A 17,926-nucleotide genomic window follows, 5' to 3' on the forward strand; every position below is an offset into this window, starting at 1 on the left:
TAGATCCATCAAGCTCAGATTTCGTAATTTGGAAAAACAGAATTTCAAAAGATTTCAATTTAAAAAGAACTCAACTTATTTCACAGTTTCTTCAAAAAATTGGGCAAATTATGTTTAGCAATCTAATTTTTCAATCAGTAGACTTGAATGTTATCCAAAGCTGAAATTGAGTTTTCTGGCATTTTAAATTATAGATAGAGAAGAAGCTCACTTTCGAAATGAAATTTGGGGTCAACTTATAGTCACGTTTGGATTTGTTTTGATTTATACCAGGACATCGTCGAGGAGTTTTTTTTATTGTTTTCGAATAATGGGGAACACAAATTAAACAGGAGAAGCAGGAGAGTATTTATTGGTGAGGTATAGTTTGAGGTAGGCATCTCTGGCAATTTCATTTATTCCTGCAGCCATTTTAAATGTCCTTCATAATGATAAAACCTAAAGTACAGGCTTTCTTATGGTTCTTGATACAGCTCGTTAATTTTCTCTTCGCTGATATACTCTGGAGGTTGATCTGACTGTGGACTAGGAATTTGAGTCAGGGTGTAAGGAGGGGGCGGGTTCTGTGGAAGTGGTTCGCGTTCTGGGCCATCTGGACTGGTGGGAGCCTGACTGCATTGTGCATTAACTGCAACAGTGTCAATTATGAGTTCATGTTGACTGCTTGTGGAGTATTTAGGCAATCTGGGCTCAAAGGGACTCTGTCGTCGGTTGTCACTGTCATCATTGGATTGGGATCCCCCGTTCAATCGACGATTTGAATTCATTCTGAAACAAACATGTAAGATGAAAAAAAGTTGTATGGGTGCCAATCAAGGACTACAGGTCCAAATCACTTCGGAACAAGTCTTAGAGCATTTGCAGATATAAAATGCGTTATCGATCAGCTTATTGTTCAAGGTCTACCGCTTCAAGCTTAGTTTGACAGTGACAAACTAAAATGCGATCATTAAAGCTCATTCACTGTACCAGAAGAAAAATCCTCACAATTTGGATTTCAGGGTATAAGTTTCAGTGCAATGATACTATTTTTCATTCAATAGGAGCCGTACTAAATAATCAAGATAAATTTTAACAATCAGATGAAATTTTCATAGAGGACGTTTATTTTTGGAATACAATCAACCATGGTTTTGATTTTTTTTTCAATCCATGATTTTGGGGCCATAAAATTTCCTTTTCTACATCAATAGTTTATAGGAAAAATTACAAGGAAGTTTTAAAATTATCCAGTTGGTGGATGAAACAAGTTTTTATACCAAAGACAAAAAGCTTGTCCAACTGAAAAAGTATCTTTGGCATTCTAGAAAATACCGATGATTACCCCATAAAAACCAAGCGAACAATGAATATCAGTTAAAGCACTTTGCTTTTATTTTTTTTTTGACAAAGTCATGGTTGTTTTCTCTCTAAAAATGCTGTGGCCCTTTAACCAATATATGTCATTTAATCCTGCTTGAAATTCAACTAATGTTGTTCAGATCGTTGGTAGTATTCCATCTGAATTTAATTAATTTTTTTCAAATACTTATCAACTCATACACCGGATACACTGACAAAAAAACTGTGTCCGAGTATGCTAGACAAACAAATTGAAATGCCAGGAGATCATTTTATGAAATTTGACATTTTAAGAGAAGAGCTGCTTATCATGCATACTGTTGTTTTGATGTTGAATGTGATTTTTCTAGCAAAAAGGGCTTGTTGAACAGATAATTCTTCCTGGGGACAAATCTTTGGTGCGGAAAAAGCATCGTATCAAATTTAACGTTATCAACCCTTCTCTACAACAAAATGTATTTGTAAAACGGATAAATACGGAACAATCTCACCCAAACATTTTAACATAGTTAAAATAGCATCTGTTCTGGCAACTTATTTTTGAATTGTTGGAATGAAAATTTCGCTACTTCATCATATTCTTAAATTAGCAAAAGACAAAAACTTTAATCATTTTCCATCAGTTTAGTGGGAGAATTAAAATTTGTAACATAAAAGGGGCATGTACATTTAGGCGGACAGGTTAGGATTATATATTACGTGTCAATTAGATTCAAACAAACTGTTTCGTGCTATTTTCATCTTGTAGCCAGAACATTAGTTTTGTTTGTTCTTACGCACTTTTGCAGATGAAAAATTGAGCTCATTTATATCCTTACTAATCATATTTAACGAATGCTTCAGCAATGAAATTTAAATGACAGACAATTTCCGCCATTTGCAAATTTCACGGGAAAATTCAACAAAGAGATATTCTTCTAATTCCACAAGTTGCTGCTTTTTTACGACTCGAAGAGGAGTAATGATATTCTACAGGTTTTTTTTTTAGCAGAAAGCAAGTTTGTTCATGACTTGAATTTTGACTTCTTTCAGTTCGAGCATTTACCTCCGTTTTTGATTGTTGACTTCTGTTTTCGAACATTGGATTTTAACAATAGCTTAGTTTGTAAAGTATAGCAATTGGTAAAAGTCTGTAATTCAAGGTGAAGAGGTCAATTTGAGAAAATTTGATCCCAATTAACTACATACCCCCCCCCCCCCAAAAAAAACTACCCCCCACCCCACGTACCTACCCCCCCCCCCACGTACCTACCTACCCCCCTCCCCAAGTACCTACCTACCCCCCCCCCCCGCAACGTACCCACCTACCCCCCCGCAACGTACCTACACCCATTCCACCTACCAACACCCTTCACCACCACCTACCTGCCCCCACCTACCAACTCCCCCCCCCCCACCAGCACCTACCCACACCCCTGAACTGAAAAAATTTTAACGATTTTTATGTTATATTGGTCTGCTATTTTTGTTATTTCTAGTGTTTTTTTCGATATTCTAATTTTGTCCAATTTATGGTAGAGATTATTTTGCACGACGATTCGAGTCGTTTCCGGTATTCTACCGGCTATGTTTTGTCTTGTTTACTTCAATCCGAAATGAAGCTAAGCGTGTGCGCCTTCAATTGTTGTTACAACTCTTTTTTATTATTGTTAAAAATGTTTTCTCTTTTTCGTAAAACAAAAGACAACTATTTCAATGGTCGAAAACTCCGAGGACATAACAATTTCAACTGCCTCCTAATTTAGAACGGCTGTTTTTTTGTTGAGTTGAAGTTCCAAAAATTGGTTGAAAGAAAAAAATTACTTGAAAAGATGGACCAAAACCAATTCAGAAGCACATTTTGGAGGTTTTGTGTAAAGCTATTGATAGGATGAAATTATTTGACTGAGGATTTTTTTTTCTTAGAAGCGGTTTTTTCTCATCTTAATTCAACTATAACTGAACATTTGTTTTGATTTTTCGCATTTTTTTTGACAACAAATCTTAAATTTTGGCGCTAATATTGAATATCAGCATGAGCCATTGAAACCAAATTATAATTCGAACTCTAGCGTTTGAAAGTTTCGATAAAAAATCTAAACTGAAATTTTTACAAAACCAGTCTTGATTTTTAATATTACCCCGATTTTTTGGAGGACACTTCAGACTCGCCGATTGTTTTAGCAAAGGAATATGTTACCTCCAAGCCTTCGATGTACTCAACGAAGATTACTGAATCGGAATTTCATGTGGGACTATGAAAATTTATATGGTGCCAAAGTGCAATCTTTCATATTTTGTCCAATTTTAGTCTGACTTCTTTTTATGATTTTTTGCTGTCCACTTTCTATTTGCTGTTTATTGGGGGGGGGGACCTAATATTACAAAGGCATCATTGCCCTAAACACGGAGATCATTCAGTGAAGTTAGTTGATTTTTAAAGATCACTTAATCGATTAACTGATCAGAATGAATTTTGAACACGAAGTTTTTTTTAATTATTATTAATTTCAATAGATTTGTTTGGATAGCACAGAGGTATTGTTTATGGAATTATTATGAACTGTCATGACTAGGTTTTGTTTCTTCAACGACTTTAGTTTTTAACGTTCGAGTTTTGCTTGTATTTGAAATCGCCAAAGCTACGATTAACTGGAGTTTTCTAAGAGCAAGAAAACTAATTTTTACAAACCTCAGTGAAAGGTTGAACTTTGTTCATCACTTCGGATGTGCGTCCTATTACTTCCATTAGTAAAAGGGATCGACAGTACTTTAAACGACTAAGCAGCTAATAGTTTCTAATCAGTTTAAATATTTTATATCAGTTTATTTCAAGTGAACAAAAGCACAACAAAAACTTATGTTAATTCGTAGTCATCGATTGTAAGTCCGGTTTTCAAGTACATACCCGAATTTGACGCGATGAATTATATCACAAGCACTTGGACAAAGTTGATCACCGTTTCTGCTGCAGCAGCCTACAAAAGAGACAAAGTTTTACTTTCATCTGATCTACGCTCCAAAAAGCATGCGAGTCACACAAAGAACGCATATTATCCCACAATTTTTGGGACACAAAGGCACTCAGGAAAATTTCCAATCAAATGAAAACCAAAAATTTACTGAATTGATTACGATCATTTTTTTTACTTGAATGCGTCTATAGACGAATATTAATTTTTGAGCAGCCAATACTTTATAGAGAGTAACAATAGGTAGGACTGTGCACCATTATATTCGCGTAGAAATGTCAAATAAGAGACCTAGCGTGATTACTTGAAATATTACAGGAAAGAGAATCTTCATATTGTCCTATTTGCCAGCATACGACTCATTATTTCATAATGTTAATGCAGATGCGTTTGAATACATGAAAAATGTGTTTAGGAAACAAAGAGGTATCACAAGTGCTCAAAGATCCTTTCTTGTTGGATTTATATTTGTTCCGACCCACATGGGGGGGGGGGAGGAACTATATACTCAAATGGGTTTTTTTTGTTCAGACAATTTTGGCCGATCGATATATTCATCGTAGCGAGTTGAGACTGGTATCATTAGAAAGCTCGTCCAGCGTAGAATATGGAATTAAAAAGATTTTTTTGATTTTCGTGTTTTACGGGGAGTTAACGAGGTTTAAACTTTTGAGAAAGGTAGAGTGAATTTCGTTGTTTTTATTCACAATTTCCGTAATTTTTGACCAAACTTTCGTTAATTTTGCTAACTTGTTAAAATTTTCCAGAAAACAATCTTATTGGTTTTACGGTACGGATAGAGAAGGCTCGCCTGCCAACTCGTTTTAATTGAGCTTTTTGGTTAAAATTTTTGCTGCATTTTTCGAATTTGTTACTTTTTTAACTCAAAAAAGGTTCCAAAATAAGCTTTTGTTTCCTACTTAGCTTAAATTTGCAGAAAGCAGACGCCTAAAATCTGCTGTCACAATCTTTGAAATCTCCTACAATAATAGCTATACATCGGCTCCATGTAGGAGTTTTCTGGAGTAAAATTTTTTCCGGTTTTTAGAGAAATAAAATTAAAAATTATACAAAGTGCATGATTTGTTTTTGGTTTATTGAATTATTTCATTTAATAAATGATCTATTATGCAAAAATATGGACTAAATATTTGTTTTTGTTGGACGCTGAGAAAAATCAGGGCTTGGTGTCAACTCATTATGGATTCTTACAATCAATAACTTTTGCGAATATATTACGGCGCGGTCTTTTTCAAAACTTTTTGGCAGTTTTGTATTTTTGTTGATTTCTGACATGAATTATTTCAAATCGGAGCCCGGTCAATGACTATCAACCCGATTTACAACAAAATAAAGCAATATGAAAATACAGTTTGTCTTCAGAGAAAAGCTCATAGTTTTTATGGCTTGAAAATGTATTTTCGTTAACTTTAAATGACTTCCTTTTGTTTTGGATTCATTTGTAAAACTTTTTGCAGCCACTTTACTACGTTTTATTTTTTACAGAAGAATCAAATGGATTGTTAAATTGCTGCAGGTGAGTATGACTTTGAATTTAATTGTTTTAAGAGGAAATTAGTGAAGTTTTGAAATTTGTCAACTTTTAATCTGATCTCTGTCCACGTGTAGCTTAGTCTCAAATTATCCAGGGCGAAATTTCTTCCAAGTGGAGAAAAAACTATTTTTTACCTTAAACTTTTTAATCAAGTTTTGTTTTTTTTGGCTTTCTTATTAAGAAATTTAAAGAAAGTTTTTTTGAATTTTTGCACGTTTTTCCTGTATTTGAGGTAGTTATTTATTCCATTTTCAACTAATCATATTAATTATAGCTTCAATTGGCTCAAAAAAGATTTTAATTCAATTCCGTGAACAGCTGATAGTTTTAACGATTGCAAAGCTGTTCTCTCAAAATCTTCCTGGATCTGTGTCTTTTCCTGTAATTGTGGTTCTTTTCGTTTTCATACCCCATATCTCTGTCAAACAAAAGCCCTAATTGCTTTTTAAGACGTTTAAATGATTCTATTTACAGATTTTGGTAGAGAGCTAGAAGTTTTATGACTTTCAATTAATTTTTTTAAGACATTAATTTTTTTTCCCAATTTTGTTCACTTTTTCCTGCATCTCAGATTGTTTTTTTCCTTTTTCAACTCATCATTTTAACTACAGATAGTTCCGAATGGAATTGAAGAAAATTTCAAAAGAACCTGTTTTGAAACTTCAGTTAATAGCATACAGTTTTAACGGCTGCAGATGCGTGCTCTCACAAAATTTTTTGGGATTTTTTTTTGTTTTTTGCCTCGTTCTTTTTATTGTGAATCGATTTTTTAATGACATTAAAGGCCTTGAACGCTTTCACAAATTTTAAACCGAATCTGTTTTCTGATTTCAGTTTATAGTTAACTGTTTTAAAGATTTTCAATTATTTTTTTAAAGAAAACATTTTTGTTATTCCCTGTTTATGTTATCTTTGTCGTCAAGAAGTTACTAAGTCGTATTATTGACAGAATTCATCATTTTTCTGTTGCTCTAATCAATATTTTTGCTGTTGGTTTTGTTTTTGCAGAAATCTATAGAGCTTAGAATTGTGTTTTCATAAGAATTTTGCGAGCTTTCTGTACTAGTCAGTACTTCTGGTTCATTTTGTTGTCTTCTTCACAAACAAGCTTTACCTAGAAGACCCAGTTAAAACTAAATGCAAGTCATTTAATTGTTTTCGTCAGTCTAAAGTTTTTAATCGTTTTTTAATTTGTTATAGATATAATGGCTTTAACACTGTGGTTTCAATAAATTGTTTGTGAATTTTCTAGTTTATCCGTATTTGCTGTTTTTTGTTGTCCTATGATTTGGCTTCAATAATAACAAGCACAACAAGATTACTGAAAAATTGCAAATTGTTCTTTTTCTTGTTTTGTTGAAAATTTTTGTTTCTTTTCCACATTATCATACTAATGGGTTGGCCCAATTGGCGTTGTTTTGCAGTCGTCCAACATATTTTGGATAACGACAAGTCTCAATTCATTAACGTATATATTAGCTTTCATAATGAGCCGAAGTGATACAAAGTGGTTTCGTTTCAGTCAATATGAAATTGGTTGTTTTCAAAAAAAAGAGATTTTTTTTGAACTTTGTCCCTTGCTCTTTATGGTCGGCCTGTTACCGAGTCGCATTTTTGAGAGGGCTTATATTTTATCCAGTGGACATCTAATGAAGTGCAGTTCGATTTCTTTAGATCGGGTTTCATCGGAATCGTTCTTCATTTCGTTATTTTCTGTTTTTTAAATTTATTCATCGAGTTTCGGTCGTAATTAATGTTTGCTAGTATTTGTTTTTGGGTGTGTTTCGTCCAGTACTCTCATTGATGGCAAGTCTCATCAGCTCTCTAATCCAGCTTTAAATGTTTCCTGAAAGTTATGAGAGTTTTTGAACCTTTTCTTTCTCTTCCTCATTTGGTAGACTAATAAATCAAAACGTGGATGGGCGGGTTCGGAACGTCATGTGCGAACGCACATTACCGAGCATCCTTGTTTTACTATTTATTATTTCACCACTGTTGTTATTACTGCGTTACTGAATTTTCTCGGAAAGCTGCTGTGTCATGAATGCTTATTACAACGCTTTGTCACTTCTCTTCTTTTTGTTCCGACCAACTTTATTGGGGGAGGAACTTTATACTCAACAGTTTTTTTTTCAATTTTGTCCGATCGATACATTCCTTGTAGAGAGTTTTGAGTGTTTTCCTTGGAAATTTCATTATAGAATTTCAAATTGAAAAGATTTCTATTTGAACTTTGTTCATTTCCGGGGAGATACAGAGTTTTAAAATTTTGTGAACGTTAGCCTAACTTCCGTTGTTTTGTTCAAAATTTTATAAATTATTGCTCAAATTTGATCAATCAAAATGTACCCAAACTGTTAAGGTTTAGCGTTTAAGATGAAAAGGGATCTGGTGAAGTGTTTGCGCCAACTGTCTCGCCTATTTTTCAGTTAAATTTTTGATAATTCAGCATTTTTGCTTTTTTTTTCAAAAAATAGCAACAAATTTGCCTATTCGGCCAACTTTGTCCAGTGGGAACGTTAGCGCAGACATAAAAAGACTGCTGAAACAGTCTTTGTTTAATCAAGTATTAGCTTATTAGAAATCCATTCCCCAGAAAGTTTTCATGAAAACTCTTTAACCAAAAACTTAAACCATCATTTAGAAAAAAAATCACATTTGTTTTTTTTTGGTATTTTATTTTTCTCGTTTGGCAAAACTACTAATCACTAATTTAGAACAATTGCGTTTTTAACAACCTGGCAGCTATAGAAACGCCAGCTTTGGTCCCACCGTTGATTTCTTGCAACGAAAAGGATTCTGATTGTATTTTGTGTCTGTCACTTTCAAAATTATTTTTTGAATTTTTCCATCACAATTTTAAGCAAATTATTCATTCAAAACTGCAATTAAAAAGTGGTCCCATTTAGGGTACCACTTTTTGATTGCTGTTTTTATAGCTCCTACAACTTAACCGTTTTTATAGCTCCTACAACTTTTTTCCTAATTTTTTAAAGCAGTTTTGAGTATTGCCGGTATTCAGCGTTCTTTTTGTAGTAATAGGAGTCAAATTATTCAAATGGCTAATCTCGTATAGAAAGACCTATTAAAGCAACCATCTAATGCTTTCCATTGGTAGATAATTCTCTTCTGGTTATATAGCTCGACAAGTAACCAACTTCAACTTTTTTGATATAATAGTTTTCAGTCAAATTAGTTGTTTCGGTTACATTTGAAGATTTTTGGTAATATTGGAGAAGCAACATAATCAGGACTAGTTTTAGTCAAGTTCTATCTGAGACTATTTTGACTTTTTCATTATCTTTAAAAAATAGACAAACAACGAATTTTGGTCTTTAGTAATTCTTTCCGTTTTATTTGATTTTTTTTGTTTGTCTTGTCTCCTACTCTCCTTAATGGCAGGTATCATTGGCTCACTAATTTGTTTTTGTTCAATTTGTATAATGCTTGGAGTTCAAAAGATTTCTTAAATAGACACACCAATTATCTTCTAACAACAGTTGATTTCTTTAAAGTTTTCAATCTCTGCCTCATTTGGTGGACAATTAAGTCAAAAACGTGGTTGGGTGGGGTCGGAATATTATGTACGCACCCACAAATTTGAGCCTCTTTTTTATCCAATAAACCAAGAGGACAAGAGGAAACCGAAGTTTTCCAGATTTTTGTACCCGCCACTAAAGAGAAAACCATAACTTAAATTAAGAGAAAACTATTTCTTAGAATTTTAATTGGTCTCACGTTTTGTCTACCAACTGTTTTTTTTGAGATTTAAATTGTTCTCAAAATTTGTCACATTTTAAATAATTTGATGCGAATATCCAGTTCGCAAAAATGACAAAGAAAGGGGCTCAATTTTTTAGATCAGCAACAGCGCGAACTGTATCAACAACTTGTGAGTAGTACAACTTGAAAAAGATTTGAAGAAACAACTAAGAATTTAAAGACTTTGTTAAAACATGCAATGCTTCTATATGTTGATGGCCGAAAACTATTAATCAAGCATATATATTCATAAGCATTTCATATTATTGATGAAATTCAATAGTTCGACAAAAGTTGCATTAGCAATGTTTGAAAAATTTGAGCTATTGGTTTTGAATGAATCACAATAAATCTATTTTCTCTATCTATGGCAAGCGAAAATCAATTCTCAAAAACAGAGGAACATATTGATTGCGCAACCAGCAAACATTTCTGAGAAAAATGTCAATAAAATTTTCTTCTGATATTAAATTATTTTTCGACAATGCTGGATTTTGTTGCTATTAGCAAATTGTACGGACAAAAGTTTACTGAAAAACTATTGTCACACTTTTCGAATTCTGAAATTTTTTCATTATGCTTTTTTAAACCTAATTTTAATAGATTTTCTTGTTTGCCTTTGCTTTGTTCTTGTATGGTTTTTGACTGTTATAATTTGCTCGAAGAAAGATTTCTGTTTAGTTCAAGTCATGACACAATTTAAAGAATTTTTATCGACTAAATACTATATTATGTCTGGTCTATGAACGGTTTGAAAAACTATTGAAAACATAAGAAATCTAGAAGTCTGAAAACATTAAAAATTAAAGTCAAAATGCCGCATCTGAACAATGAACCACTAGCAAGAAACTTCACGCCGCAAAACTACTTACTTTTTCACACCACTTCGGTTTTCGATGTGACCAAGAGCATCACTGAAATTCGATTTCAAAATAATAAAAATGTATGAACAGATTTTAAAAGAAAGTGCTCCAATAAAATTCAACTTCTTTGAATTGTAACTGGAGTATGAGAATTTTTTGCATTGCGTTTCATTGTTTAAAGTAAAAGAGAAGGTGCAGACTTGATATAACAGCGGCGTTTTAAATGAACGAAGTTTTCAACTGAACCACACCGAAGTTTTGTATCAAATGGACTACAACTATTTAAAGCCTAAAAAATATCAATATGCGCAGATAATTTAGTCCTAGATGACAAGACGGTTCGCGCGCTCAGCTCGCGTCGCGGGTTCGCCGCGATAACCGACAGGTCATTTCCGGATTACATCCCACAGAGCCAGAGAGGCATGGCCACGAACAGCGGTCAGCAATTGTTAGCATATTTTTTCCTTCCTTCTTTCTCAATTAACTTAGTCATTATGGATGGTTGTGACTTCATTATGGATAAAACCGTCAAAATTTTATCCAAATGTTTTCAGCGATGAATAACAATGAGAATGCGTGCAACTATCGTCCAGCTGAAAAAAAAATTAAGTGTCGTCCATTTGAACGCCCCGGCTCGTCCAAGAACCGGCCCTGATGTAACATCTCGATCCAAACTTTACTTACAATGGTATTTGGCGCACATGAGGACCGATGTTAAAAGGAGGACCACAATGACCGCTACTGCTGCAATTGAAAGGCATACCCTGAAACAAACAAAGCTGCTGAAGCTCATAAACATTTGTCATGATCATAATTTCCAAGTCTGAAATGAGTTCAAACAATGTGGGTAATTTCTTTTCCATCCATCAAGAAAATTGTAATTTTCATCTAACACAAAGTTTTAAATAAAAATGAAAGAGAGAATGTTATTATGTTCCTCAAGTTATAATGAGCGTCTCGAAAATAGAAAAGTCAAAGATATTCGTCATATTTTTGTCTCATGTTTTATTGAAATCAAATCGGTGATTCACATACAGCCATCGAGCACTCAGCTCTGGCAAAAAGTTCTTTAAAAGTGTTCTCTATAAATGGAGTTTAAGCGATTGGTTGCTTTATGAGCAACTAGATGAGTTTTTTGTCATCACTTTTCTCATTACAGACTAGCACCTCTACCTAATTGGGACGGACCATTCGGTCCATTTCACTCGTCGTTATGACAAATTGTATCTTATAACATCCAAAGCTGGCTTAAAATGTGAAATATGGTTAAGAAAAATCTTTGGAAACTGCTATGATTTTTTTTGTCACCAAATGCCACAAAATGACCAATTTGGCCACTTTGTGGAATTTGGTGACACAATTTGACCCTCAGTTTCCGCACCTTAGTACTAGGATATTCCACAATTTCTATATTCAGTTTCCAAGTGTCCCTTAGAACCCAAAATCAGTTCATGTCCTGTGGCTGGAACGCCAGTGATTTGGGAAAGTAATTCGAGAAATTGGCAACAGCTAATATAAAAGCAATTATTTTTTAACAGAAATTAAATTATTGGATTTAGGCGGCATTTACAACTAGCTTTGGAGATGGATTACTGCCATTTTATCAAAATTAACCTTAATCTCTCGTTTTCCACAAAACACAATATGTGTAATATGGTGACAAAATTTGTCACCACATTCCACAAAATAAGACAGTTTTTGGAATTTGTGTTAATATAGTTTTAGTTCCATTTGGTAGGGGCGCCAGTCTGTAATGATCGTTTAATCATTACATTATGTTCACCGGTGTACTAATTTTTCACTCGTTCTTTTCACCCATTAATTACACCTGCTATCTTTTAACTATGATTATTTCTCCCTCTCCCTCCCATCTTTTCGTCCCAATTCTAATACCTTGCATAATTGGTATATTCATCTATCTCTTTTCCTAAACTTTTCCCCACAATTTATGAACATTTTAGGACGCAAAAAATTGCCGCAGACTTCTGTAATGACATGTGAATACATATATTTATTTATATGTATTATATGTGACATATATATTGAAAACGCGAGCAAGTTGATTTTCTGTGATTGCAAAGTTTGCAAAAAAACACTATTTTATGTTTTTTTAAATATTTTTACTCAGTTCTAACAAAAAAAAACATGCTGATCCATCATGTCTATGGTATGACACTGGATGAGAAGACTCAAAAAGACTATCACTTTTTTGTGTTCTCACGCATAATGAACGGTACTGTTAGAGAACTAGTTTTACAGTTATGTTTTGATTAGCCAGAGTTCAGATGAGAAGAAGCCGACGTGAAACAAAGCGTAACACTCAGCGTTCAAAGTTGGTCTAAATCTTTTTTAGACCATTTATGGAAGCTGTTGACTTATCCAGTGGCAAATTTTTTCAGTGACTTCCGAATAAACCATTTGAGTCAATTGCTTTTGGAAGGCAAAAAATTCCAAACTGATTTAAGCATGCATTTAAAGCGAACAACAAATAATATTTTGCAGAACATGAAGCGTAGGTAGATACATTCAAAACGTGTCGTTGGAAATTTGTATGCTTTGTAATCTTGACTTAACCTGATCAATGGATTGTATAGTACTGAGTTATAAGATGTCCTGATATGATTTAAGAAAAAAAACTAATAATGCAAAAATTTTTAAATATAATTTTTGACATTCATGTGATGCTGATGAAGATAAACTCATGAAACTTCGTTAATCTCCAACTAACGAGCATTAGTTTTTCAAGCCATGCGCAATGTCGTCTTCTGAATTTCTAACTAGGCTCAGCAGTGAGCGGACTCTGCCGCCCAGAAGATCGATAAAATAAAATAAAAAAGAAGTTTTGAATTGGTGAAACAAGCGTTACTTTGTTACTCTGCAATTTCCCCTCTTCCACTCTTGCATGCTGTTGCAAATTAGATTGCCTTGAATAAACTTAATTCACAATGGGGCTCTTACTATCAATTCTCGTTATATGGATAACAAAAGTATGAATATTACTTGCACATCAATGGAATGGACAAACTTAACAAAATTTATAATAGTAATTAAAATAAAAAAAAACAATATCCGCGGTTCAATTCCCAAATGAACAAAATAAAAAAAGCCTCACAGTATCCCACCTGGTATTGCAATAACAAACTTTCAAAGTTCAGTCTCCTCTCTGCTTTTCACACTAGCTTCTAAAGTTTAGACCACTAAACCAAACATTTTCTCTCGCTTGTGCTGTGTCTAAACAAATCTCTCAGACGCCCTCTCTTCTCTATGCGTGAAACTTCAATTTGTACTTAATCAATACGCTCTTATCTTAAGCAAACAAACCTTAATCTCTTAAGTAAACATTGCAACTTACAATTGAAATCTGTCAGATTCTGTAGGATTCTGTAGCTTTGTTTGCTATGCTATGCGAGGCTTTGTTTGATACTATGATTGTCATTCAACTGCTACCAACCATTGTTCAACTTTCTCGTTATCTTAAGTACACGACCTTTGGACTCTTATGTCAACAAATCCACTCCAATTTATCTCATATATGCACTTGACAAATCAATCAGTGTTTGCCTAGTAAACATTGAACTTTGCTCTGAAAGTTCTCATTCCTCTATTTCCGTTATCAAATTAATTAGCTGCAATCAATACCTGTACAAAATCATGTGATGAACAAATAACTAAACTCAACCCCAGAGCTGAAAGCAATTGTTATTCTGAGTTTTCACAAGATTTCATGCATTTCCCCAGTTAAAAACTGCCGAATATCTAATATTCCTAAATGCTCACAATTTGAGCTCTAGGGGTCAATCAAAGGTTACCCGTCCCAAATGAGGAGTCAAAATGATAAAACTAACTATTGTAACGGAAAGTTCTCTCATAGTTGACCTTACATACAGACTCCCACTAGAACACGAGCAATGACCGCGCAAACTTTTCATCGACCTCCCGGATGATCCCAAAAATCCAAACTTAATAACTCGCGGAGTAGTGTTCAAAAAGTGTTTGGGTAGATTTTTTTAGTGGATATAGAGTTCCACCAACTGGCCTATCAAATTTCATGACCAACGGATCATTCGTTGCAATTCGTTTGCAATTAGAGTATTTTCAACGAGTCGTGTCGACCAAAACACAAAAAATCCGAGATCGTCAAAATTGACCAGAGTGGGTATTTTTTTGTCACTTACTGTCTCAGGTTATCATATTATTCGCCCACTCAAAAAGACTAATTTTCGGTTATCGGCAATCGGGTTATCCCGAAGCACCAGCTTCCGGTTGCACCCGGAAGTTAAAAAAAGCGTCAATAAAAAGAACCTGAAAAGTTACACTAACCATCCAAAAATCATAAGGCTGCTATTAATAATCCTCGAGCAATTCAAATTTTACATCCCGCAGCACGGGCCTGTGCTAGTCCCATCTGGGGTCAAATCTGACATTAACATCGGATTCCTCGTTCCCATATTAGTCTATCCCCCAAATTTCAGGTCAATCCGACTTCAAATTTTAGAGAAATTACTATTTCAAATTAAGTGCTGAAAATCTTCCGGCAAAAACAGTCTATTTACCGCAGAAGATCCAAAAAGTTATCATAACCTTTTGTCATGATCATCTCATACATCACTCTGGACTTAATACCCATTGCAACACTTAATTAGCCTTATATCATACCCAAACAGTCATTTATATCCAAAATATTAAAAACCTTCAAATCACACCACTACCAGTGCTAATAGCTTGGGAATGGGTGGTCGGATTGGCCCAAAAAGTATACCAGCCTGAAGGGACCATTGGGTATACCTAAGATTAATATTTGCCAAACCTCCGCTGAATATAACCTCCATGGGGGGGGGGGTTGGTTTAGATCTGCTTGGTGGTATTTTGAAAAACTGATAAATTGCCCTTTTATTTACTGTAAATTAACAAAATTTTACTTAACTAACTCAGATCAAAAAGGTGTAACTGGCCGCGGATTCCTATTACGTATGGACAATCATTAGGGGAACATCCACACAAATTTTCAGCGTCCAATAATGAAAATAACTTAAAGAGTTGAGTTGTACCAAGTTTTGGGTGCTCAATATTTCGCAAATTCAAAATCGCTTTTATAGTTACTTTAAATTGAAATTACAATTCTGTTCGAAGTATCTAATTCACTTCAAATGTTCGCTCTCTCGTTTTTTTTCTAAATTTAAATCACTCATTGCGACTTTGGCGTGATGCACAAAAACAATTTTGCTAATTAAGTGAAATATATCGACAGCTCAATATGCATTTGTTCATCAACTCCCCTCTCTAGCGCCTTCGAAACTATAACCCTTTGAGAAAGAACGCTTTTTTCAAATATCTAATTAACTTGTCTAAGTTGACATTAATTATCTAACTTACTCGCAGTTTCTACTTATGACAATTCCCTGCGTTCTACAGTTAAAGTTTATTTCTTTCTGCCTTGTAAACTAATGATAAATCTTGATTGACAGTGAATAAAACTTTAGTATAACGATACTTGGCATAACTATTAAAAGTTAGATAGACAGGATACGAAAACAGACAATTTAGCAATTTTTCGAGAACGGAAGGTTTTTGGATTTGTGAGATTGAAGACGATATTAATCTGTTTCTAAATATGGAGCATGCCAAAGAAAATTTCTCAGTTACTTATCTTTAATAAAGAACTACTTTTTGAAAAATAGACAGAAAACGAAAAAAAAAGTCAAAATTATGTTTTTAATAGCCCTATAGCGTTGAACAGTCTTTTGGTGGTCATCGATCACCGTAAAACGGATAGCATATGTTTTGGATTTCGCTTAAATCTATACAGACAAGTTCGGTAACCACCTTTTGTGCTTTAAGAGTGCATTTTCAAAGTTTAAATGAAAAGTTGCGTTTGGTTTTAGTTTTTTTTGCTGAAAACCGCAAGTTTGTAATCCACTAAAATACGGCTGCACCAAATACGCAAATTTGTTTACTGTCTCCGCAACAATGGAAGCTACTGAGCTCGCCGTTATCACCACTTCCGATGTAAATTTTGCAAAAAGAAGCAAGTTGGTGCATAATATTCATGATTTTAAAAAAAATAAAAATTGGGTTTCATCTTATCATGCTAATATCTGGCATCTATTTAATTACTTATTTTTTTCTGGTTAAAAAGGCTGTCTGGTTAAAAAATGCGACATGTTTTAGTGTTGATAAATCTTTCAGCGGCCCGTTGCAGTACCTGAGAAGACGAAACAATTGCGAGCTCGCTTTATCTACGCCGGCTGTCGATTAGTTTTGCATTTTGAGGTCTCAAACCAAAACGACCTCTTGTCAGACCGTGTCCATTGTCCTTGCGTTCAAACGCCTTGCCCGACTATATGTAGTCTGTGCTCGCAATTCATAGATTTGAGCTCGATGTTTGTCTGATCAGAATTCGTTTAGGTCTGGGATCTCAACCAGTTTGGTGACTTGGATTATTGGGCTATTACATACATGATAACAGTGTTGGAGCAATCAACCTGACCATCTTTTGGAAGGCATAGTCCGTCACAACACACGTGTGATACGTCGCTACATTTGTTTCTGAGGGTACAGGGCTGAAGGGATCCACACCTGGGAATGTCACCTCGATGACACACATCTGTCGGATCTGCACGTGACCTCCCCGTCGCCATGACCATAGTCAACACTAATGTAAACGCGCTTCTATATATGGTCATTGCTTTTATATTTATTTAGTTCACGAGTATGCACGACAAGAGATGGATTAAAAATCAAAGAAAAAGTAAAAAAAAAGCCTTGACAAACGAGCAATTGTAACTCAGAGAACAGGTTTTCAGCAAATGATTTTGGATTTTGTCCTTTTCTTTGTGTTTAAAACCAAATTCAGTTCAAATCTATTTGAAAGAACAATGCGTTCAAGATGCATAATTTGATTTCACACAGAGTTGAATGCAAAAAGCCTTCAAATAATGTACAAAATAACCACTTTTGCTACAAAATTTTTAATCAGCAGAGCTAATTGAACAGTGCCAACTTCGTGTGGCCTATTTGAGCATTTTCAAGACCTTTAGATCAAAATTGACGCAAAAAGTAACTCATAAATAGTATTTGTCATGCACCAACTTTTGGATGAACTAGTTTATATTTATATTTATAAATGCGATTAAGTAAATCAAACTTTACATTATCAAATTTCATCAATGAAACTACATTTTAGTTCTTCGTTTGATCAAGCGGAAAAAAAACTTTCAGCTCAACATGTGACAAAAATTATATAATACAGAAAACGCGAACTAGCTATTGTAACGCGTTATGTACTCCTCCATGTCGTCAATGCCAGTAAATTTGTATCTGAGAATAAAAGACCGGTAATAAGACAAGTTGTTTTAAATTTTTACAATTACTAGCAAAACAGCCATAAGTTCAACTCGAAAATTTTATGACTGTAATTCGAAGACTGGTGAAGTGGAAGATGACATTTTCAAAAC

General features: G+C 34.2%; 1 protein-coding gene across 1 annotated transcript; it reads right to left on the reverse strand.

Annotated features, from left to right (window-relative positions):
- Positions 1-39: 39 nt before the first annotated feature.
- Positions 40-17,371, reverse strand: LOC142335281 (uncharacterized). The gene is made up of 4 exons (XM_075383713.1): positions 16,929-17,371; positions 11,157-11,236; positions 4,229-4,298; positions 40-768 (listed from the first exon to the last, which is right to left on the reverse strand). The coding sequence occupies exons 1-4, from the start codon at positions 17,153-17,155 to the stop codon at positions 456-458; spliced, it is 690 nt and encodes a 229-aa protein (XP_075239828.1). The 5' UTR covers positions 17,156-17,371; the 3' UTR covers positions 40-455.
- Between the last annotated feature and the right edge of the window lie 555 nt (positions 17,372-17,926).

Source organism: Convolutriloba macropyga, chromosome 2, assembly GCF_964194025.1.
Source record: "Convolutriloba macropyga chromosome 2, txConMacr16.3, whole genome shotgun sequence".
Taxonomy (NCBI): Eukaryota; Metazoa; Xenacoelomorpha; order Acoela; family Convolutidae; genus Convolutriloba; species Convolutriloba macropyga.

Excerpts from the sequence above, each read along its gene's own strand:
- LOC142335281 (XM_075383713.1), bottom strand. The coding sequence starts at position 17,155 with ATGACCATATATAGAAGCGCGTTTACATTAGTGTTGACTATGGTCATG. Across the intron at positions 11,237-16,928 it reads TGCTCCAACACTGTTATCAT|GGTATGCCTTTCAATTGCAG; the intron begins GTATGTAATAGC and ends TGTTTGTTTCAG. Across the intron at positions 4,299-11,156 it reads CATGTGCGCCAAATACCATT|GCTGCTGCAGCAGAAACGGT; the intron begins GTAAGTAAAGTT and ends TCTCTTTTGTAG.